At 43.1% G+C, this 24,414-nt stretch overlaps 1 protein-coding gene across 1 annotated transcript in view; it reads right to left on the bottom strand.

Moving 5' to 3' along the window:
- The window catches only part of LOC144752238 (ras-related protein Rab-38-like), a 79,268-nt gene that overhangs the window by 1,420 nt on the left and 53,434 nt on the right, over positions 1–24,414 (bottom strand). Inside the window, exon 2 of the mRNA XM_078640237.1 lies at positions 746–1,026. Coding sequence (XP_078496363.1) covers positions 746–1,026 — 281 coding nt within the window. The remainder of the gene's footprint in view (positions 1–745; positions 1,027–24,414) is intronic.

A 24,414-nucleotide genomic window follows, 5' to 3' on the forward strand; every position in this document is an offset into this window, starting at 1 on the left:
GCTGGGGTACAGTGGGCCTGTCACACGATACCTCACTGCACGGCACTGCGACTGCTGCACTAATGAGAGCTACACCCTGACTGAGGAAACAACAGAACTCCTATCGATGAGGGACGCCGAGGGTTGCAACTGCTTCAGGGGACATCCTGATGTTAGGTGGGACACTCACTGTCCCACCTGCTGTGTGGAGGTGGACAGTGAGTGCCAGAGGGTACACGTATCAGGACAGTGTCTGGGTGAGATATGTCTGCATGTGGGACAGTGAATGTTAAAGGAAACACGTATCAGGACAGTGTCAGAGTGAGATCTTTATGCAGACAGGACAGTGAATGCTATAGGGAACATGTATCAGGACAGTGTCAGAGTGAGATCTGTCTGCAGACAGCAGACAGGCAGCATACACTAGAAGGAACACATATATGAGGGCAGTGTCAGGGCATGTGCTGTGGGGCAGGAAAGTGTAGAGGCCACAGAAAGATGAGGGTCAGATCTGTGCTCTGACATCAGATGGGACAGTGAATCTCATCGGTTCACTTCGGCTGCCATGGTTGCTCATGAGTGTAGCATTACAGGCCTTTTTTGTTTCTATTGCAATTGCATGAGCAGTAGAGGAGCTCTGTTAATTTTAGGAGAAACAAAAGTGGACTGGACTGAGTGAACCTGGTAACTGAGGCACGCTCTCAGTTGACTTGGAAATGCAGGGCATTGGAGTCCATGGCCTGGGTTCAACGTGAGGTGCGCGTACCTTGGCTGAGGTCTCGAACCAGCCGCTGAAGCCGTTGTCCCGGCAGAAGTGGTCGAGTTTGGGCAGCTCGGTGCCCAGCCCCTCAAGTAACTGGTCGCACTTGTTGGCCAGCAGGATGATGGGGATTGGCTTGCCACTCTGGAGGGACACCTTGGAGTCCAGGTCATCCTTCCACCGCGGCACGGCCTCAAAGGTGGAGGCGCGAGTGACATCGAAGACGATGAAAGCACCAACGGCATCGCGATAATACAGGCGCGTCATGTTCCCGAAGCGCTCTTGACCTGTGGGTAAGAAGAGGAGAAGCCACAATAAGAGCTCAGGTAAAGAGAAAAGGATCCAGAACAAAATACCTGATCTCCTCTAATCTATCCATTCATCCCACCAACCATCTGCATGAACTCAAGGCCCACCACTGCTGAGCACAACTAACTGCTCATTTAATCTATCACAAAGTAACTAGAGCAAATGTGTGGAATGGCTTACTTGAGAGCACAATACTAATCCCATTAACCCATGGATTCTCCACTAATTCTGTGTTCCGGAGTAGGGTGCTACTCACCACAAACTACTTGTCAGTGGTAGTGCTATACAGATGTAAATAAAACACAACAGGAGTTCAGGGAAACAGAAGAAGAGTTTGGATAAGGAGAGGAAAGTCTGGAATGAGAGGTAAGGTAAAGGGAGGACAATCCAGAATAAGTGGTCGGGTGAAGAAAGAGGAATACAAAATAATAATTTAAGTAAAGAGAGCACAATCTGGAAAAATAATTCATTAGACAGAGGAGAATTCAGAATCAGTGCTCAGGAAAGGACTAAAAGTGATCAGGTAAAGAGAGCAGAATCAGAGTAATAGATCAGGTAAAGAGAGCAGAATCAGAGTAATAGATCAGGTAAAGAGAGCAGAATCAGAGTAATAGATCAGGTAAAGAGAGCAGAATCAGAGTAAGAGATCAGGTAAAGAGAGCAGAATCAGAGTAAGAGACCAGGTAAAGAGAGCAGAATCAGAGTAATAGATCAGGTAAAGAGAGCGGAATCAGAGTAATAGATCTGGTAAAGAGAGCAGAATCAGAGTAAGAGACCAGGTAAAGAGAGCCGAATCAGAGTAAGAGATCAGGTAAAGAGAGCAGAATCAGAGTAATAGATCAGGTAAAGAGAGCAGAATCAGAGTAATAGATCAGGTAAAGAGAGCAGAATCAGAGTAATAGATCAGGTAAAGAGAGCAGAATCAGAGTAATAGATCAGGCAAAGAGAGCAGAATCAGAGTAAGAGATCAGGTAAAGAGAGCAGAATCAGAGTAAGAGACCCGGTAAAGAGAGCGGAATCAGAGTAATAGATCAGGTAAAGAGAGCAGAATCAGAGTAATAGATCAGGTAAAGAGAGCAGAATCAGAGTAATAGATCTGGTAAAGAGAGCAGAATCAGAGTAAGAGACCAGGTAAAGAGAGCAGAATCATAGTAATAGATCAGGTAAAGAGAGCAGAATCAGAGTAATAGATCAGGTAAAGAGAGCAGAATCAGAGTAAGAGATCAGGTAAAGAGAGCAGAATCAGAGTAAGAGACCAGGTAAAGAGAGCAGAATCAGAGTAATAGATCAGGTAAAGAGAGCGGAATCAGAGTAATAGATCTGGTAAAGAGAGCAGAATCAGAGTAAGAGACCAGGTAAAGAGAGCAGAATCAGAGTAAGAGATCAGGTAAAGAGAGCAGAATCAGAGTAATAGATCAGGTAAAGAGAGCAGAATCAGAGTAATAGATCAGGTAAAGAGAGCAGAATCAGAGTAATAGATCAGGTAAAGAGAGCAGAATCAGAGTAAGAGATCAGGTAAAGAGAGCAGAATCAGAGTAAGAGACCCGGTAAAGAGAGCGGAATCAGAGTAATAGATCAGGTAAAGAGAGCAGAATCAGAGTAATAGATCAGGTAAAGAGAGCAGAATCAGAGTAATAGATCTGGTAAAGAGAGCAGAATCAGAGTAAGAGACCAGGTAAAGAGAGCAGAATCATAGTAATAGATCAGGTAAAGAGAGCAGAATCAGAGTAAGAGATCAGGTAAAGAGAGCAGAATCAGAGTAATAGATCAGGTAAAGAGAGCAGAATCAGAGTAATAGATCAGGTAAAGAGAGCAGAATCAGAGTAAGAGATCTGGTAAAGAGAGCAGAATCAGAGTAAGAGACCAGGTAAAGAGAGCAGAATCAGAGTAATAGATCAGGTAAAGAGAGCAGAATCAGAGTAATAGATCAGGTAAAGAGAGCAGAATCAGAGTAATAGATCAGGTAAAGAGAGCAGAATCAGAGTAATAGATCAGGTAAAGAGAGCAGAATCAGAGTAATAGATCTGGTAAAGAGAGCAGAATCAGAGTAAGAGACCAGGTAAAGAGAGCAGAATCATAGTAATAGATCAGGTAAAGAGAGCAGAATCAGAGTAAGAGACCAGGTAAAGAGAGCAGAATCAGAGTAAGAGATCAGGTAAAGAGAGCAGAATCAGAGTAAGAGATCAGGTAAAGAGAGCAGAATCAGAGTAATAGATCAGGTAAAGAGAGCAGAATCAGAGTAATAGATCAGGTAAAGAGAGCAGAATCAGAGTAATAGATCAGGTAAAGAGAGCAGAATCAGAGTAATAGATCAGGTAAAGAGAGCAGAATCAGAGTAAGAGATCAGGTAAAGAGAGCAGAATCAGAGTAAGAGACCCGGTAAAGAGAGCGGAATCAGAGTAATAGATCAGGTAAAGAGAGCAGAATCAGAGTAATAGATCAGGTAAAGAGAGCAGAATCAGAGTAATAGATCTGGTAAAGAGAGCAGAATCAGAGTAAGAGACCAGGTAAAGAGAGCAGAATCATAGTAATAGATCAGGTAAAGAGAGCAGAATCAGAGTAAGAGACCAGGTAAAGAGAGCAGAATCAGAGTAAGAGATCAGGTAAAGAGAGCAGAATCAGAGTAAGAGATCAGGTAAAGAGAGCAGAATCAGAGTAATAGATCAGGTAAAGAGAGCAGAATCAGAGTAATAGATCAGGTAAAGAGAGCAGAATCAGAGTAATAGATCAGGTAAAGAGAGCAGAATCAGAGTAATAGATCAGGTAAAGAGAGCAGAATCAGAGTAAGAGATCAGGTAAAGAGAGCAGAATCAGAGTAAGAGACCCGGTAAAGAGAGCGGAATCAGAGTAATAGATCAGGTAAAGAGAGCAGAATCAGAGTAATAGATCAGGTAAAGAGAGCAGAATCAGAGTAATAGATCTGGTAAAGAGAGCAGAATCAGAGTAAGAGACCAGGTAAAGAGAGCAGAATCATAGTAATAGATCAGGTAAAGAGAGCAGAATCAGAGTAAGAGACCAGGTAAAGAGAGCAGAATCAGAGTAAGAGATCAGGTAAAGAGAGCAGAATCAGAGTAAGAGATCAGGTAAAGAGAGCAGAATCAGAGTAATAGATCAGGTAAAGAGAGCAGAATCAGAGTAATAGATCAGATAAAGAGAGCAGAATCAGAGTAATAGATCAGGTAAAGAGAGCAGAATCAGAGTAATAGATCAGGTAAAGAGAGCAGAATCAGAGTAAGAGATCAGGTAAAGAGAGCAGAATCAGAGTAAGAGACCCGGTAAAGAGAGCGGAATCAGAGTAATAGATCAGGTAAAGAGAGCAGAATCAGAGTAATAGATCAGGTAAAGAGAGCAGAATCAGAGTAATAGATCTGGTAAAGAGAGCAGAATCAGAGTAAGAGACCAGGTAAAGAGAGCAGAATCATAGTAATAGATCAGGTAAAGAGAGCAGAATCAGAGTAAGAGACCAGGTAAAGAGAGCAGAATCAGAGTAAGAGATCAGGTAAAGAGAGCAGAATCAGAGTAAGAGATCAGGTAAAGAGAGCAGAATCAGAGTAATAGATCAGGTAAAGAGAGCAGAATCAGAGTAATAGATCAGGTAAAGAGAGCAGAATCAGAGTACTAGATCAGGTAAAGAGAGCAGAATCAGAGTAATAGATCAGGTAAAGAGAGCAGAATCAGAGTAAGAGATCAGGTAAAGAGAGCAGAATCAGAGTAAGAGACCCGGTAAAGAGAGCGGAATCAGAGTAATAGATCAGGTAAAGAGAGCAGAATCAGAGTAATAGATCAGGTAAAGAGAGCAGAATCAGAGTAATAGATCTGGTAAAGAGAGCAGAATCAGAGTAAGAGACCAGGTAAAGAGAGCAGAATCATAGTAATAGATCAGGTAAAGAGAGCAGAATCAGAGTAAGAGACCAGGTAAAGAGAGCAGAATCAGAGTAAGAGATCAGGTAAAGAGAGCAGAATCAGAGTAATAGATCAGGTAAAGAGAGCAGAATCAGAGTAATAGATCAGGTAAAGAGAGCAGAATCAGAGTAATAGATCAGGTAAAGAGAGCAGAATCAGAGTAATAGATCAGGTAAAGAGAGCAGAATCAGAGTAAGAGATCAGGTAAAGAGAGCAGAATCAGAGTAAGAGACCCGGTAAAGAGAGCGGAATCAGAGTAATAGATCAGGTAAAGAGAGCAGAATCAGAGTAATAGATCAGGTAAAGAGAGCAGAATCAGAGTAATAGATCTGGTAAAGAGAGCAGAATCAGAGTAAGAGACCAGGTAAAGAGAGCAGAATCATAGTAATAGATCAGGTAAAGAGAGCAGAATCAGAGTAATAGATCAGGTAAAGAGAGCAGAATCAGAGTAAGAGATCAGGTAAAGAGAGCAGAATCAGAGTAAGAGACCAGGTAAAGAGAGCAGAATCAGAGTAATAGATCAGGTAAAGAGAGCGGAATCAGAGTAATAGATCTGGTAAAGAGAGCAGAATCAGAGTAAGAGACCAGGTAAAGAGAGCAGAATCAGAGTAAGAGATCAGGTAAAGAGAGCAGAATCAGAGTAATAGATCAGGTAAAGAGAGCAGAATCAGAGTAATAGATCAGGTAAAGAGAGCAGAATCAGAGTAATAGATCAGGTAAAGAGAGCAGAATCAGAGTAAGAGATCAGGTAAAGAGAGCAGAATCAGAGTAAGAGACCCGGTAAAGAGAGCGGAATCAGAGTAATAGATCAGGTAAAGAGAGCAGAATCAGAGTAATAGATCAGGTAAAGAGAGCAGAATCAGAGTAATAGATCTGGTAAAGAGAGCAGAATCAGAGTAAGAGACCAGGTAAAGAGAGCAGAATCATAGTAATAGATCAGGTAAAGAGAGCAGAATCAGAGTAATAGATCAGGTAAAGAGAGCAGAATCAGAGTAAGAGATCAGGTAAAGAGAGCAGAATCAGAGTAATAGATCAGGTAAAGAGAGCAGAATCAGAGTAATAGATCAGGTAAAGAGAGCAGAATCAGAGTAAGAGATCTGGTAAAGAGAGCAGAATCAGAGTAAGAGACCAGGTAAAGAGAGCAGAATCAGAGTAATAGATCAGGTAAAGAGAGCAGAATCAGAGTAATAGATCAGGTAAAGAGAGCAGAATCAGAGTAATAGATCAGGTAAAGAGAGCAGAATCAGAGTAATAGATCAGGTAAAGAGAGCAGAATCAGAGTAAGAGATCAGGTAAAGAGAGCAGAATCAGAGTAATAGATCAGGTAAAGAGAGCAGAATCAGAGTAAGAGACCAGGTAAAGAGAGCAGAATCAGAGTAATAGATCAGGTAAAGAGAGCAGAATCATCAGGTAAAGAGAGCAGAATCAGAGTAAGAGACCAGGTAAAGAGAGCAGAATCAGAGTAATAGATCAGGTAAAGAGAGCAGAATCAGAGTAAGAGACCAGGTAAAGAGAGCAGAATCAGAGTAAGAGATCGGGTAAAGAGAGCAGAATCAGAGTAATAGATCAGGTAAAGAAAGCAGAATCAGAGTAATAGATCAGGTAAAGAGAGCAGAATCAGAGTAATAGATCAGGTAAAGAGAGCAGAATCAGAGTAATAGATCAGGTAAAGAGAGCAGAATCAGAGTAAGAGACCAGGTAAAGAGAGCAGAATCAGAGTAATAGATCAGGTAAAGAGAGCAGAATCAGAGTAAGAGACCAGGTAAAGAGAGCAGAATCAGAGTAATAGATCAGGTAAAGAGAGCAGAATCAGAGTAATAGATCAGGTAAAGAGAGCAGAATCAGAGTAAGAGATCAGGTAAAGAGAGCAGAATCAGAGTAATAGATCAGGTAAAGAGAGCAGAATCAGAGTAAGAGATCAGGTAAAGAGAGCAGAATCAGAGTAATAGATCAGGTAAAGAGAGCAGAATCAGAGTAATAGATCAGGTAAAGAGAGCAGAATCAGAGTAAGAGATCAGGTAAAGAGAGCAGAATCAGAGTAAGAGATCAGGTAAAGAGAGCAGAATCAGAGTAATAGATCAGGTAAAGAGAGCAGAATCAGAGTAAGAGATCAGGTAAAGAGAGCAGAATCAGAGTAATAGATCAGGTAAAGAGAGCAGAATCAGAGTAATAGATCAGGTAAAGAGAGCAGAATCAGAGTAAGAGATCAGGTAAAGAGAGCAGAATCAGAGTAAGAGATCAGGTAAAGAGAGCAGAATCAGAGTAAGAGACCAGGTAAAGAGAGCAGAATCAGAGTAATAGATCAGGTAAAGAGAGCAGAATCAGAGTAATAGATCAGGTAAAGAGAGCAGAATCAGAGTAAGAGACCAGGTAAAGAGAGCAGAATCAGAGTAATAGATCAGGTAAAGAGAGCAGAATCAGAGTAATAGATCAGGTAAAGAGAGCAGAATCAGAGTAATAGATCAGGTAAAGACAGCAGAATCAGAGTAAGAGACCAGGTAAAGAGAGCAGAATCAGAGTAATAGATCAGGTAAAGAGAGCAGAATCAGAGTAATAGATCAGGTAAAGAGAGCAGAATCAGAGTAATAGATCAGGTAAAGAGAGCAGAATCAGAGTGAGAGATCAGGTAAAGAGAGCAGAAACGGAGTACAGGGGTGTGGAATTTATTAAAATATCTACTTGTCCATGGGGCAGGTTGCTTCATAAATCTACTTGTCCTGCAACAAAATCCACTTGCCCACTTGGTGCCATGTACTGCAGTGACACATTCTGGCAGCAATCTCATTATATAAGAGTTCTGATATAGCCTCTTTGATTACGCCAGGGCTCATACCATAGTAGTATTTGAATACTTGGAATCCCCTTATGTTGCCACATTTCCGCAGATCTACATACTAGGGCTGAAGGTAGTGGCAAGCAGTAGTACCAGGGTCAGAGGGCCCTTTTGAGTCGGTGCAAACCTACTAACTTGCATGTTTTAAGGGTTTCAAAAACTCTTTTCTAATATTTTCCCATAAAGAGCAGTGTTGGAAATTTACTCCTGACAATGGCAGACGTAAACCTTCTGCCACAGGGTTTGGAAAAAAGTGGTTGGAGGGAAAGTGAACTTGCAAACACTCAGATTTTTGCATGAGCAAATCTACACATGCATATTTGCCCATACTAAAATGCAGATCACAAATATTTTCTGGGAGTACTATTTATTGCAAAACACAAGAGGAAGTAGAGAGGTGCTGATAGAATCACCCTCCAAATAGATATGCACAAACAAAAGGATTCTATCAATGTGAAGTGGCTAAAAATATTTTAATTCTGTGAATTGTGGGATGATTCACTCTCTCTTAGGGTGCTAAAGATGAGAGCACAATGTGCTTGTTAAAATACCCCTCACACACTAAAAAAATCCAATAGTGTCATGCTTCATCATTGGGGTCTTCCCGTCCCTCTACGGGGCGGGGCGTGCTACGACCTGACGAACTACGCGGGAGCACTGATAATGTGACAAGGCTATGTGATGGTGCAAGGTGAGTTGTGTCAGTGAAGTGTAGGGACCTAATAATGTGTGGGAAAAACAAAAGCTAAAAATCCTCTGGCTAGTGGAAAAAAACAATTTATTCACTTCCCTAGCTGGGGACGTTAAGAAGGGGGTTTTGGGGTAGAGCAAGTAGCCACTACCTGGTCACATTATTAGGTCCCTACACTTCACTACACATTGTGCTCTCATCTTTACCACCCTAAGAGAGAGTGAATCATCCAACAATTCACAGAATTAAAATATTTTTAGCCACTTCACATTGATAGAATCCTTTTGTTTGTGCAGTACTATTTATTGTCCTACTTCTGTAAATTCTTGGAAATTCACGAAAGCTGCATAGCTACCCTTAATGCAAGGACATGTACCTTGGGTGCACTTTTGAGACTTTCTTTAATAATTGGGCCCCTAATATGGTCTGACGTCGACCATGACCTTTTGTGTTTATTAAAGTTCTGTTATGGCTGGCTTCACTGTGAGTTGACAGCATTCTGTTCTTTCACCCGGAGCATATCGGCACACAAAGTATTTTTGTTCATTGCCAGTAACTACTGTGGCAGTGTGTGCTTTTTGAAACCAAAAAACTATTTTTGCTTTTGCCAATGTTTGTTATCATGGGAGGGCCTAGCAGCTCGCACCCCAATAAGATTTTACAAAAACCATGCAAAAACAAGTCACACATTGACATTACTAAAAAGCTGATCACTAATTTCAGACCCACTGGCTTTACCAATGCTTGTTTGTTTTTGTTTCCCATAATCATATTGAAACTGGTTACACTGATTTCTGTTATGAATAGTTTTGGGAAATATTAGCATGCATCAACTCATGTTACTAACTGATGATGCAAAGAAAAGGTACCTGAAACATTACAGTATTTAGGCTAAATGTTATTTTTTCCTGCTTTAATTTTTTATGAACATTTTATTTTGAAAGCAAATAATCATCAATCGTGCTTTCAGGCTTTTGCAAATATTTGCATCAAATCAGAGAACATTCCGGGAGCATTATACATAGCCTCATTTTGCTAAACTTTGAAAACGTGTGTACACTTTTTTGTACTGGAACAACTGTCAGTAGGATAGTCGGCACTTCCAACATTTAATTAGAGCGCTCACCCTAATAATAAAGACTTTCAATTAATGAGCCATAAATACAAGTTTGAACAGCATTAACATATGGGCAAAATATATTACCTTAACTGCAGATAGTGTCCTTACCTGATCCATAATGTGGTACTGTAAACTGGCATTTGTGCTGCAGGGGGTTGGGCCTCCTTGTCCCAAGGACAAAATAAACATAAACACTTGTTGCCCTTGACCTCAAACAATATGTCCTAGGCGTCGGGTTATAGGAATTCCACATCCCTGGGAGTAAGAGTTCAGGTAAAGAGAGCGGAATCAGAGTAAGAGACCAGGTAAAGAGAGTGGAATCAGAGTAAGAGATCAGGTAAAGAGAACAGAGTCAGTGTAAGAGATCAGGTAAAGAGAGCGGAATCAGAGTAAGAGATCAGGTAAAGAGAGCGGAATCAGAGTAAGAGATCAGGTAAAGAGAACAGAGTCAGTGTAAGAGATCAGGTAAAGAGAGCGGAATCAGAGTAAGAGATCAGGTAAAGAGAACAGAGTCAGTGTAAGAGATCAGGTAAAGAGAGCGGAATCAGAGTAAGAGATCAGGTAAAGAGAACAGAGTCAGTGTAAGAGATCAGGTAAAGAGAGCGGAATCAGAGTAAGAGATCAGGTAAAGAGAGCGGAATCAGAGTAAGAGATCAGGTAAAGAGAACAGAGTCAGTGTAAGAGATCAGGTAAAGAGAGCGGAATCAGAGTAAGAGATCAGGTAAAGAGAGCGGAATCAGAGTATTAGATCAGGTAAAGACAGCAGAATCAGAGTAAGGGAATAGGTAAAGAGAGCGGAATCAGAGTAAGAGATCAGGTAAAGAGAGCGGAATCAGAGTAAGAGATCAGATAAAGAGAACAGAGTCAGTGTAAGAGATCAGGTAAAGAGAGCGGAATCAGAGTAAGAGATCAGGTAAAGAGAGCGGAATCAGAGTATTAGATCAGGTAAAGACAGCAGAATCAGAGTAAGAGACCAGGTAAAGAGAGCGGAATCAGAGTAAGAGATCAGGTAAAGAGAACAGAGTCAGTGTAAGAGATCAGGTAAAGAGAGCGGAATCAGAGTAAGAGATCAGGTAAAGAGAGCGGAATCAGAGTGAGAGATCAGGTAAAGAGAGCGGAATCAGAGTAAGAGATCAGGTAAAGACAGCAGAATCAGAGTATGAGATCAGGTAAAGAGAGCAGAATGAGAGTGAGAGATCAGGTAAAGACAGCAGAATCAGAGTAAGAGATCAGGTAAAGAGAGCGGAATCAGAGTAAGAGATCAGGTAAAGAGAGCGGAATCAGAGTATTAGATCAGGTAAAGAGAGCGGAATCAGAGTATTAGATCAGGTAAAGAGAACAGAGTCAGTGTAAGAGATCAGGTAAAGAGAGCGGAATCAGAGTAAGAGATCAGGTAAAGAGAGCGGAATCAGAGTATTAGATCAGGTAAAGACAGCAGAATCAGAGTAAGAGACCAGGTAAAGAGAGCGGAATCAGAGTAAGAGATCAGGTAAAGAGAACAGAGTCAGTGTAAGAGATCAGGTAAAGAGAGCGGAATCAGAGTAAGAGATCAGGTAAAGACAGCAGAATCAGAGTAAGAGACCAGGTAAAGAGAGCGGAATCAGAGTGAGAGATCAGGTAAAGAGAGCGGAATCAGAGTAAGAGATCAGGTAAAGACAGCAGAATCAGAGTAAGAGACCAGGTAAAGAGAGCGGAATCAGAGTAATAGATCAGGTAAAGACAGCAGAATCAGAGTAAGAGACCAGGTAAAGAGAGCAGAATCAGAGTAAGAGATCAGGTAAAGACAGCAGAATCAGAGTAAGAGACCAGGTAAAGAGAGCGGAATCAGAGTAATAGATCAGGTAAAGACAGCAGAATCAGAGTAAGAGACCAGGTAAAGAGAGCGGAATCAGAGTAATAGATCAGGTAAAGACAGCAGAATCAGAGTATTAGATCAGGTAAAGACAGCAGAATCAGAGTAAGAGACCAGGTAAAGAGAGCGGAATCAGAGTAAGAGACCAGGTAAAGAGAGCGGAATCAGAGTAAGAGATCAGGTAAAGAGAACAGAGTCAGTGTAAGAGATCAGGTAAAGAGAGCGGAATCAGAGTAAGAGATCAGGTAAAGAGAGCGGAATCAGAGTAAGAGATCAGGTAAAGAGAGCGGAATCAGAGTGAGAGATCAGGTAAAGAGAGCGGAATCAGAGTAAGAGATCAGGTAAAGACAGCAGAATCAGAGTATGAGATCAGGTAAAGAGAGCAGAATGAGAGTGAGATATCAGGTAAAGAGAGCGGAATCAGAGTAAGAGATCAGGTAAAGAGAGCAGAATGAGAGTGAGAGATCAGGTAAAGAGAGCAGAATCAGAGTGAGAGATCAGGTAAAGAGAGCGGAATCAGAGTAAGAGATCAGGTAAAGACAGCAGAATCAGAGTATGAGATCAGGTAAAGAGAGCAGAATGAGAGTGAGATATCAGGTAAAGAGAGCGGAATCAGAGTAAGAGATCAGGTAAAGAGAGCAGAATGAGAGTGAGAGATCAGGTAAAGAGAGCGGAATCAGAGCAAGAGATCAGGTAAAGAGAGCAGAATCAGAGTGAGAGATCAGGTAAAGAGAGCGGAATCAGGGTAAGAGATCAGGTGAAGAGAGCAAAATCAGAGTAAGAGGTCAGGTAAAGAGAGTGGAATCAGAGTAAGAGATCAGGTAAAGAGAGCGGAATCAGAGTATGAGATCAGGTAAAGAGAATGTGGAAAAGTAAATTCTGCCATGTTCTGTGTCCCTACGCGTCATCCATCATATGTTATGTGTGCATGATTAATATGCATATGTATTCCCCATGTTCGATTAAAGACGCAATTATAGTTGTGTCCACCTCTAGTATGCCAGTTTCCAGTTCTCGTGAATACTACGAATATCAGACCTATGTAAAGCTACGTTGCCTCGTTTCTCAGTGTGCACGTTATTTCATTGTAAAGTCCCCGTTCCTAGGCCTCAAAAGGGCCTGGACACTCGATTCAGCTTCTGTCTCCTGAGCCCTCGCTGAGGAGCGATACAGCCCCCACCTGTATTCCTGACCCTTCACTTACTTCCTGCCTCGCAGTGCCCGGTTCAGCCTGGCTCTGCCTCTGAGTCTGCCAAGAGTATGTTATGATTCTAGTTATCAGTCCAGCCCTCCTTCTCTGCATTCCTGAAGCTACTGAATCGCATCAATAGTTACCGTCATAGTCTAGCCTTTACGTCTCCATGTAAAAGAAATACTGTATTAATGGTCATTTAATATTCTTCATCACGCACTACATGTAGAATAATGCATGCTCCAGTCTTAGAGTCTGTTAGCCTTTACCCCGATAGCTTTTGGATTCTATCAACATGTTCTCTAAACATCAGATACCAGATATGCTTAGGTACATGTCGCTCCGACCCTCCAGACTTCAGTCTCTGCTCCTAGCGCAGAAGTCATAGCCCCCAGCTTCTCCTAGTAACACGTCACTGCCAGCTTGCGCGCACCACCAGGTTAGAGGTCCCGGCTCCTTAGGTAGCCCCCTCCATGTTTCCGCCCCATTCATGACATATTCTGTTACGTTTGCATCACATGTCTATGTATACGCCCTGTTACACCCACTTTCACCCTTATCTTTCGCGACTGCTACATGTCACACCCTTTACTCCACCCACTGCTCCGCCTATCATATGTACTGTAATGCAACTGTTTTACTATATATGCGTGTGTATTGTTATTAAATGGCAGCGCGCTCATCCCAGATCCTGCCCCGGCAGCTGCCCGGCCCTGCCATCCTATTCCTGTGCAGGTTGTCCTGTTCCTGTCCTTTATGCTGTAATAAACCTGCAAACTCCTACTACCTCGAATCTTGACTCTTATTTATTGAGCTATCTGTTATTGCTATGCCTAGTCAAACCTAGATCCGGTATTATTTATTTATATACCACATAATGGCGCCCGAATAGGCACTTGCCCTTTCCCCACGCGTCGGTGAAGCCACGCCGACCCCCTGACCCTCTGCAGTCGTGACGGAACTCTTCTGTGCACCGGCAGATATTTCTGCTTTAAGTATCCCTCAGGCCCACGGAGGAGACGGAGGAGGCGGTCCAGCATCCAGACGAGACGGTGGAGGAACGCGGCGAGTCCCGACCAGAGCCCAAGCCGAGAGTCCAAGGTCCGAGGTATCCGGAGGCCCACCTGTAACAGAAGTCCGAAGTTCGTCCGTCCGGCGTCGAAGCAGTCCAGTTCAGTCCGAGGCCTTCCGTTCTTGCTGCCCGGTGAGTACCGTTGCTGGGGTAGTATCTAGACAGGGTCAATCTAAATTGTCTCTGGTCCGATGGGTCTGGGTACGCAGATCCGAAACGAAGTGTTCACCTAGGTGGATACGGGTCTTGATGCGTCCCTTTATGGGACCGGTATGTTCCGTACTGTTTCAGCAGTGCATCCAGTAACTCTAGTCTGTTCCGTTCTCGAGAAATTCATGTGTTTCTGTTCTCAGTATTCCAGGTAATATTCTGCCCGAACTGTTATGTTATAATGTTGTTCAATGTATTTTCAATGTCGTGGTATGCCTGAATTGTTCTCCCAATTGTTATTGTTCCTCGTGTATTGTATTGTGTTCCGATTCGAGTTTACAATGTCTCTCTTTTCGAGATTACGTCAGTTAAAAACTAGAAAGGGTCTGTTGGAAGAAGCAGTTCCTGTCCCGCCTAGGGACAGTCCAGGTCATTTTATGTATCAGAAGCATGGCATAAGTGCCATATTATATCTAGATTTATGGGTAGAGTATACCAAAGAATTGGAAGAAAAGTATAGATGGCCCGTATCAGGTACGTGGGATGCCGAGTGCATCATGAGAGTAGAAGAGGCATTATGGAAAAAGAAAGCCAGACAATCACAGAAAGATGCCATCGAGTTATGGCGCAAAGAAGCTCATAAAAGAACTGAAAAAGAAATCAGGAAGTTTGAATTAAGTCGAGAATCCTTAGAACGAGCACAGGAAAAGGAATTAATCGAGATAGGCGAACGAGTCAAAACTGAACAATCAGACAGACAGAGGAATGCCCTTATTAAGGGTATGTATCCTCTTCTTGCCGAGGGCTTGCCAAAAGCGACCCCAGAGGCATCCAGTAATTATCCGCCACCATTAGTTCCGACCAAGCTACGTCACAAACCGACCGCAGCTGATATTTTTCTCTCGTCCTATTTGGACGACACAGTCCCGGAATATGCAAATCTCGCTCCGCCAGTCCTTGTAAATCAGGCACTTCCTGCTCCTCCAGACACCGGGGCACCCCTTGCAGTACCTGCTACGGCACCCCCGGTCCAGCCCGTCCTACAAGTTCAGCCCGCATTTTAACTTCCCACTCTGCCAGCACGAAGAGCATCAGTCGATGGTTCCAGTTTAGGGGCCGCAGGAGGAGGTCCTCCTCAGACCCCGCCGCCAAATAGACGTCCAGGAGCAGTCGAGTTACATGAACGTGCGTTACAGCGTACGCCTAAATATCAGTCCATTGCAGAAATCAGGCGAGCTCTTACTGAATGCTGTTATGATCCAGTTCCAGGCGAAGATAGTATGGTTATATTTTCCGTGCGTGTTAGGCAGGTGTCCGAGTACTTGGTCACTTTACCGAATCTGAAGGAAGATCTAGACAGAATATACCATTTCATCCGTACAGGGGATGATCCAGAAAGCATTGGCGAAGCCATGTCTCAAAGGAAAGTTGAGATCCAGCTCATGATATTAAAGTTTCTGATTAATTGTCTAATAAGGGAACAAGATTATCCGACCAAAGATCAAGCCGAAATGAAAGTCCTGACAAGGTGGAGTGATAATATAGCCGAGGGTAAGCACAAGACCATCAGTAGTATAGAGAGTATGTACAAGAAGATTCGTAAAGAGATAATAAGGATACACGAACAACGCAAAGAAGCACAAGTAAGCGAGAAAGAAAGTAACTCTGATACTGAAGAGGTAGACGACGAGAATCCCGCCAGAATAGCGTATGTAGGAAAATCTAGATTTCCAGATCGCCATTTACGCCTAGAACACAAGTCAGTTCTTCATCATCTAGCACCAGAACAAGGTTCTCTAGAACAAGTATTCCAAGCTACTGACCATATTCTGAAATCACGAATCGGTTATAGCGAGTTAAGTACTATGCATGAACAAGAACTAGTCCGATCAGCAGTCCGATGGATTACTGATTCTACCACTTTTCCAGATGAAATAGTGGCACAAATGTTTCTGAAATTGCCCCCAGCCGAGCAGCGACTGGTGGGTATGTATATGATCCAGCACCTCATCACTTTGTATGAGGGTCAACATTCTGATCCAGGTCCATTACACGATGTCCTGAACGAGTTACTCCAGTATAAATGGAAAGGTTTAGGTACTGATTTAATTAGTGTCATTTTAGAACAGCGCCACAAATATAGAACGTTTTTGAACCCGTATTTTGTTCATGTCTCACCCCCAGAAAGCAAACCCTTTTACATAGATAGACAGAACCCGTTACGAGAAGTGCATCCAGTTAAGACAGAGGGTGGTGAAATGCAACGAGTGTTTGTTTACACCCCGATCACAAAGATGGAACTCTTAGAGATGAAAAAGTTAATTCCCTGTCATGATAAAGATTCAGCAGGGTTCCACCGAGAATTAAAAGACATGCTCCGTATGGGAGAATACACGTATCCAGATATTATTAAAATGTTAAAAGTCCTGTTGCCCGCAGGGGTATATGAGAAACTCAAAGAAAAAGAATGGGAGGTGGGAGAGAAAAAGATCGATTGGGCAGTCCTAGAAGCTGAAGATAAGGCACGAGTACCAGGTACCGGTCTTGGAGATAAATGTAAAGAATTACCAGAACTATTGATACAAGTTTTGCCCAGATTATTAGCTACTAGAAAGGAAGATTGGGATGCAATTTCAGCCTGTAAACAGAAACAAGATGAAGATACTAGTGATTATTATTCTAGATTTGAAAAATGTTTCACCATAAACAGTGGCCTCAAGACAAGTAGTGAGTCATACCCTCACCTTTTTGTTACTAAATTAGTCGAGAATTCAAGTCCCCAAGTTAAGAATCGAGTTTTGAAAGTCGAAAGTACCTGGCAAGCTAGTACCCCGTCCCAGATGTTACAGATGCTCCAATACCACCAGAATAGAATCAGAGAAGAGCAAGAACACGAGAGAAAACGTATGAAAGACACGAAAATGAAAGTACTAGTTGCACAATCTGTTCCTCAAGACAGTCAGAAGAGGGGTCCAAATCAAGCCAGTCATCCTGCAGCTCCCGTTAAAGGGAACTGCAATTATTGTAAACAGCCAGGTCATTTTATAAACGAGTGCGCAGTTCTGAAACACAACATAGCTACCGGTAAGACTAAAGAAAGACCACGTCCGCCTAGACAAGAGCAAGTTTCACAGACTCCTCAGCCACAGAATGCACAACAGACAGTTACCGCACCGCAGCCCATCGCTGCAACACAGCATGTTACACAGCAGATGTACCAGTATGCTCAGTCAGAGTATCCAGAGTATCAACCGTATTCATGAAACAGCCTAGAGAGGGAGGTAGGCTTGCCTCTCATCGAGATACCTGTAGATCAAGAAGGTCCCTATGTTCATAGTCAAGTATTAGGGAAAGATAGAAAGTTTCTGATTGATACAGGGGCAAGTAGGACCACTATAAGTCACGCCGAAGTTCCAGGGGCTCCGCTCTCAGGCTCTAGAAATGTTTCCCTTGGATTTTCAGGAAAGCCTATTGTAAACGAAATATCAAAGCCAGTTACTCTAGAAGTAGGTCCATTGTCCCGCACTACTGATCTGTTACTTACTAAGTCATGTCCAGAAAATCTATTAGGCATTAAAACACTGAAAGAGTTAGGTGCAGTTATATGCTGTTCCCCAGAGGGAATACGATTGTTCCTACGTGACTTCAAGGGTCACTATGTATTACGAGATTTTGATCCCAGATTGTCTAATGTTCCGCAGCATCTATGGGCGCAAGGTCCAACTGATGTAGGTTTTATGCAAATCACACCCCATCGTGTGACTCTTAAGCCAGGTGTAGTGTTACCACAAATCAGACAGTACAGATTGCCACCTGAGGCTGTAGCAGCCTTATCCAAAATTATTGACGAGCTCATGGCTCAAGGGGTAGTTGTAGAAACTGACTCCAATGTATGTAATTCTCCGATCATTCCAGTCATGAAACGTACTGATCCAAATGCACCTCCAGTATATCGATTAGTGATTGACCTTCGGGAACTCAATAAATGTATTATTCCCCAGTACCCAGTTGTCCCAGATATCTCTTCCCTATTGACAGCTATTGATTCTGAAGCCACATTTTTTACGGTCATAGACCTCAAGAACGCGTTTTTTAGTGTTCCCATTCATCCAGACAGCCAGTTTCTTTTCGGATTTTGTTTAAATGGAAGGAGCTATATGTTCACGCGCGCTCCTCAAGGTTTCACAGAAAGTCCTAGTATTTACAGTCAGGCACTCAAAAGACAACTAGACAACATTCACATGCCAACTGACACTGCCCTGCTCCAATATGTCGATGATCTACTGATCACAGCCCGTTCTGAACGTGTTTGCGAGCAAGCCTCACTTACAGTCTTGTATTTCCTTGCCGAGATGGGGCACAAGGTGTCCCCTTCAAAGCTTCAATTCTGTGTCCAGCAAGTGGTCTACTTAGGCCACTTACTGTCCAAATGGGGTAGGCAGTTGACACCAGACCGTATCCAGTTAATAGCGAGTCTTCCTCAGCCAAAGACCCAGAAGGAGGTGCGTGCTTTTATCGGCCTTACTTCTTATTGCAGACAATGGATTCCTCAGTATGCATTTCTAGCTAAACCACTGATACAGTTAACGACACAGGAGGCAGCCGTATCGACTGTCCTCCCATGGACATCTGAACATACACTTAGTTTCAATGAGTTAAAGAAAGCTTTATGCCAAGCTCCAGTTCTAGCTACACCGAACTACAGTAAGCCTTTTACACTTTTCGTCACTGAACGTGAAGGTACAGCATTATCTGTTCTCACACAAGATCAAGCAGGACAATACAAGCCTTGTGCTTATTTTTCGAGCACATTAGATCCTGTAGCCCAGGCTCTGCCTGCGTGCCTCAAGTCAGTTGCAGCCACAGCACTAGCTATCAGACAAAGTGATTCCATAGTCTTAGGACACTCCCTGACAGTACAAGTTCCACACTCCGTGGAAGTTCTTTTGAACCGAACACAAACTCAGCACTTGACAATTGCACGTTTACCAGGTTATGAATTGACACTGTTTCAGCCACACATAGAAATCAGACGCTGCAACGTCCTAAATCCTGCTACACTGTTACCATCAGCTAATCCAAATCCTGCCACACACGATTGTGTGGAAGTAGTTAACATCATGACGAAACCAAGACAAGATCTGACAGATATTCCATTACCAGATCCCGACCTGACACTTTATGTGGACGGTTCATGTATGAGAACAAGTACAGGAGAACTAGTCGCCGCGTATGCAGTGACTACTGATACTGAAGTTATTGAGACACACCGTATTGACACCCTGTCTGCTCAAGCAGCAGAGCTAGTTGCTCTGACTCAAGCCTGCATACACGCTAAGAACCTGAAAGTTAATATTTACACAGATTCACGCTACGCATTTGGAGTCGTACACGACTTTGGAGTGCTCTGGCAGGAGAGAGGTTTCATGACTTCTCATGGAACCAAGATTCAGCATGGTCTCCTTATTCAAGCTCTGTTAGATGCCATACACTTACCGACATCCATTGCTATCATGAAATGCAAAGCACATACGAAAGTTACTGATACCATTTCTCAAGGTAATGATCTAGCGGATCGCACAGCCAAGCTTACAGCACAGACTCCAGACATTTCAGTTAACCCGACACAGACACTTACTCCAGATCCGACTACATGTATGACAGTTAAGGACCCTACTCAAGATGTCATAGATATCCAGTTACATGCTACTCCCGATGAAATCAAGAAATGGTCCGAACAAGGAGGGGTCCAGACAGATCAGGGATGGTTGACGAAGGGTAGAGCCACATAGTTTCTCCCCGACTCTATGGTTCAAGTCATTATTAATACCGCACATAGTCCAGCACATCTAGGAGAGAAAGCTATGTTAGACAGTATTCAGAACATTTGGTTCAACAAGCATTTACGAGCTGCAGCCAAGCAGAAAGTCCGTACCTGTATGATATGTTGTCAGTTTAATCCAGGTAAAAGTGTCCCGGTGGAACAAGGTGGATTCCAGCCCCCTGACCACCCTTTTGAAGTCCTCCAGATGGATTATATTCAGATGGAGCGATGTCGAGGTTTCAAGTATGTTCTTGTAGTTGTATGTGCTTTGTCCAGATGGACAGAAGCATATCCAGTTCCAGATTACACAGCCGCGACCACTGCCAAGCAGTTGGTTCGTGAGTTCTTCCCCCGTTATGGACTCCCTAGAGTCGTATATTCTGATAACGGCCAGCCATTCTCATCCGAGCTAATGAAACACGTGTCCCTCTTGTTAGGGTACCAGTGGAAGTTCCATTGTGTACGCCATCCTGAAGCAGCCGGTCTCGTAGAGAGACATAATCAGACCCTGAAAATTCGAATTGCAAAAGTTTGTCAAGAGAAAGGTGTGGACTGGCTAGTAGCTCTGCCAGTTGCTTTGTTTTACATGCGCATGGTCGCACATTCCAGATCAGGTCTGTCCCCGTACGAGGTCGTATTCGGCCGCCCCCCTAACATGTGGGGTACTCCTAGACCTCGAAGTATTACCGATGTTTCAAGTAATATGCTGACAGATTACCTAGCTTCCTTGATGTCTGCCCTCAACTCTTGTCGTTCACAGGTTGCCGCCGCATTTCCAGACAATACCGAGGTGGCACCGCATGAAATCGTTCCTGGATCCATGGTTTTAGTGAGAAATTTTGATCGTTCAAGTCCGCTGGAGCCTCGCTGGAAGGAGCCCCGACAGGTCCTCCTGGCCACCCGTACAGCCGTGAAGTTGGAGGGACGAAAAGGCTGGGTGCATCTTTCGCATATCAAAAGGTTTTATGGATTGAAGCCCGTTTCAAAGAACATTTCGGATCATTTGAAAGACTGCCAAAGTACTATTCTTAAGGACTGTCCCGCAAAAGACAATGATACTGCACCCTCCCCGTTAGAGAAAACTCCGCAGCAGGAGTATAAATTAAAACTAAGGTCTAGTAAAATAAGTCAGCCAGTTTGATTGTCTAAGTCCTCCCCTAGGTGAAACGGTTAGACCGGTTTCTGACATGTATAAAATAGACCCCCATAGTGAGAGAGTTAGTCAAAACTCAATCCGATGTATCGTTTTTCTAAGTTTCGTTTTGTTTCTCAGCATTATGATTTCCTGCACCAGTTATGCATTTTACCTGTATTTTCCAGTTTCTCATGAAAATAAGTTTTCTAATGCTACAGTAGAGCACACGTTTAGTGATCTGCCTCCTCATGAACTCTCTTACCGCCTCGCTATGCGTAACAATTCCTTTATCCGCATGCTACATTATTCACACCAGACCAGCAATGCCACTAATTGTTGGGTGTGTGGTCGACTCCCCCCTTTCCAGACACCGAAGGGAGTTCTGCCACTCTTTCCTTATCCATTTTCACATAATGGTTTGTGTGGAGCATGGTCCACGTTAACGTCATCCTCAACAGATATGTCTTTTCTTAACAGTACATGTTTTCCAGACAAGCAAGGTCTTCCCCACAGAACAGGGTTAGATCTAGAGAATGAAGTTTATAATTTAGGTAATTATTCTTCGAATTTCATGGTCCTGAATGTTCAGTCTGATACTACTCCAGACTTACCTGCTATTTCAGTACTACCAGTCAAAGGCGAATTATGTGTCCGAAATTATGGTTCCGTACATGTAGGGCATAGTGATTGTACTACTATTGTCAAGTATAGTGACAGTAGGAAATCTATTTTTAAAGCTTCACGTCATTCTTATTTTATTTGTGGTCAGACCGCATATGTTCGTCTGCCCCTCGATTGGGAGGGAACCTGTTACATTGCCTTCCTACTGCCACCAGTTTTCCTAGCCCCATCTGATTATCATAGAAACACACATCTAGTACACATTAGACATAGAAGGGAGATCGAGTCCCCGATTGTCGATTATACTGAAACTGCTCTAGAACAGTATACAGATTTTAATAAAGGTTTCTTCTTCTTTATAGGACCTGTTCAGAATAGTAAGCTAATCCGTAGGTTAACCAGAACCCTTGAAGCTGTAGTAAATGAGACTGCCTCTGCTCTAGGTAACTTAACCGAAGAGCAATCTGCTATGAGATTTGTCGTTTTGCAGAATCGTCTCGTCCTTGACGTCATACTGGCCGATAGGGGCGGGGCCTGTAGAGTCATCGGATCTAGTTGCTGCATTTTCATTCCTAATAACGCGCCGTCTGTTTATTCAGCTATAACCAGACTTCATAAAATTGCCCATCTGTTACACCAAGATCCAGGCACCTGGACATGGTCCGGTTGGTTCTGGAATATAGTTTCCGCCTGGGGATGGAAAGTCTTGTCCTTTCTAGGTATTGCAGTAGCGATCATATTCAGCTGCTGCCTCTGTATACAATGTGGCCCTGCGATTTGCGGCATTTGTGCTACCTCTTGTATTCCTAGTCCCAAGCCTCATTCTAAATCCCGTTCCAAGAAAATTCGAGACGAGCAAATGATGCTGTATGAAATGATAGATGGTATCATGAATATTGATGTTTCCTGATGGAAACGTAGTGACAAGGAGGGAATGTGGAAAAGTAAATTCTGCCATGTTCTGTGTTCCTACGCGTCATCCATCATATGTTATGTGTGCATGATTAATATGCATATGTATTCCCCATGTTCGATTAAAGACGCAATTATAGTTGTGTCCACCTCTAGTATGCCAGTTTCCAGTTCTCGTGAATACTACGAATATCAGACCTATGTAAAGCTACGTTGCCACGTTTCTCAGTGTGCACGTTATTTCATTGTAAAGTCCCCGTTCCTAGGCCTCAAAAGGGCCTGGACACTCGATTCAGCTTCTGTCTCCTGAGCCCTCGCTGAGGAGCGATACAGCCCCCACCTGTATTCCTGACCCTTCACTTACTTCCTGCCTCGCAGTGCCCGGTTCAGCCTGGCTCTGCCTCTGAGTCTGCCAAGAGTATGTTATGATTCTAGTTATCAGTCCAGCCCTCCTTCTCTGCATTCCTGAAGCTACTGAATCGCATCAATAGTTACCGTCATAGTCTAGCCTTTACGTCTCCATGTAAAAGAAATACTGTATTAATGGTCATTTAATATTCTTCATCACGCACTACATGTAGAATAATGCATGCTCCAGTCTTAGAGTCTGTTAGCCTTTACCCCGATAGCTTTTGGATTCTATCAACATGTTCTCTAAACATCAGATACCAGATATGCTTAGGTACATGTCGCTCCGACCCTCCAGACTTCAGTCTCTGCTCCTAGCGCAGAAGTCATAGCCCCCAGCTTCTCCTAGTAACACGTCACTGCCAGCTTGCGCGCACCACCAGGTTAGAGGTCCCGGCTCCTTAGGTAGCCCCCTCCATGTTTCCGCCCCATTCATGACATATTCTGTTACGTTTGCATCACATGTCTATGTATACGCCCTGTTACACCCACTTTCACCCTTATCTTTCGCGACTGCTACATGTCACACCCTTTACTCCACCCACTGCTCCGCCTATCATATGTACTGTAATGCAACTGTTTTACTATATATGCGTGTGTATTGTTATTAAATGGCAGCGCGCTCATCCCAGATCCTGCCCCGGCAGCTGCCCGGCCCTGCCATCCTATTCCTGTGCAGGTTGTCCTGTTCCTGTCCTTTATGCTGTAATAAACCTGCAAACTCCTACTACCTCGAATCTTGACTCTTATTTATTGAGCTATCTGTTATTGCTATGCCTAGTCAAACCTAGATCCGGTATTATTTATTTATATACCACAAGAGCAGAATGAGAGCGAGAGATCAGGTAAAGAGAGCGGAATCAGAGTAAGAGGTCAGGTAAAGAGAGTGGAATCAGAGTAAGAGATCAGGTAAAGAGAGCGGAATGAGAGTGAGATATCAGGTAAAGAGAACAGAATCAGAGTAAGAGATCAGGTAAAGAGAGCAGAATGAGAGTGAGATATCAGGTAAAGAGAACAGAATCAGAGTAAGAGATCAGGTAAAGAGAGCAGAATGAGAGTGAGAGATCAGGTAAAGAGTGCTGAATCAGAGTTAGAGACCTGGTAAAGAGAGCAGAATCAGAATAAGAGATCAGGTAAAGAGAGCTGAATCAGAGTAAGAGACCTGGTAAAGAGAGCGGAATCAGAGTAAGAGATCAGGTAAAGAGAGCGGAATCAGAGTAAGAGATCTGGTAAAGAGAACAGAATCTGTGTAAGAGATCTGGTAAAGAGAGTGGAATCAGAGTAAGAGATCAGGTAAAGAGAGCAGAATCAGAGTAAGATATCAGGTAAAGAGAGCGGAATCAGAATAAGAGATCAGGTAAAGAGAGCGGAGTCAGAGTAAGATAATAGGTAAAGAGAACGGAATCAGAGTTAAAGCTCAGGTAAAGAGAGCGGAATCAGAGTAAGAGATCAGGTAAGGAGAACTGAATCAGAGTAAGAGATCAGGTAAAGAGAGCGGAGTCAGAGTAAGATAATAGGTAAAGAGAATGGAATCAGAGTTAAAGCTCAGGTAAAGAGAGCGGAATCAGAGTAAGAGATCAGGTAAGGAGAACTGAATCAGAGTAAGAGATCAGGTAAAGAGAGCAGAATCAGAGTGAGATATCAGGTAAAGAG

The sequence above is a fragment of the Lissotriton helveticus genome, chromosome 4_2 (assembly GCF_964261635.1).
Source record: "Lissotriton helveticus chromosome 4_2, aLisHel1.1, whole genome shotgun sequence".
Lineage (NCBI taxonomy): Eukaryota > Metazoa > Chordata > Amphibia > Caudata > Salamandridae > Lissotriton > Lissotriton helveticus.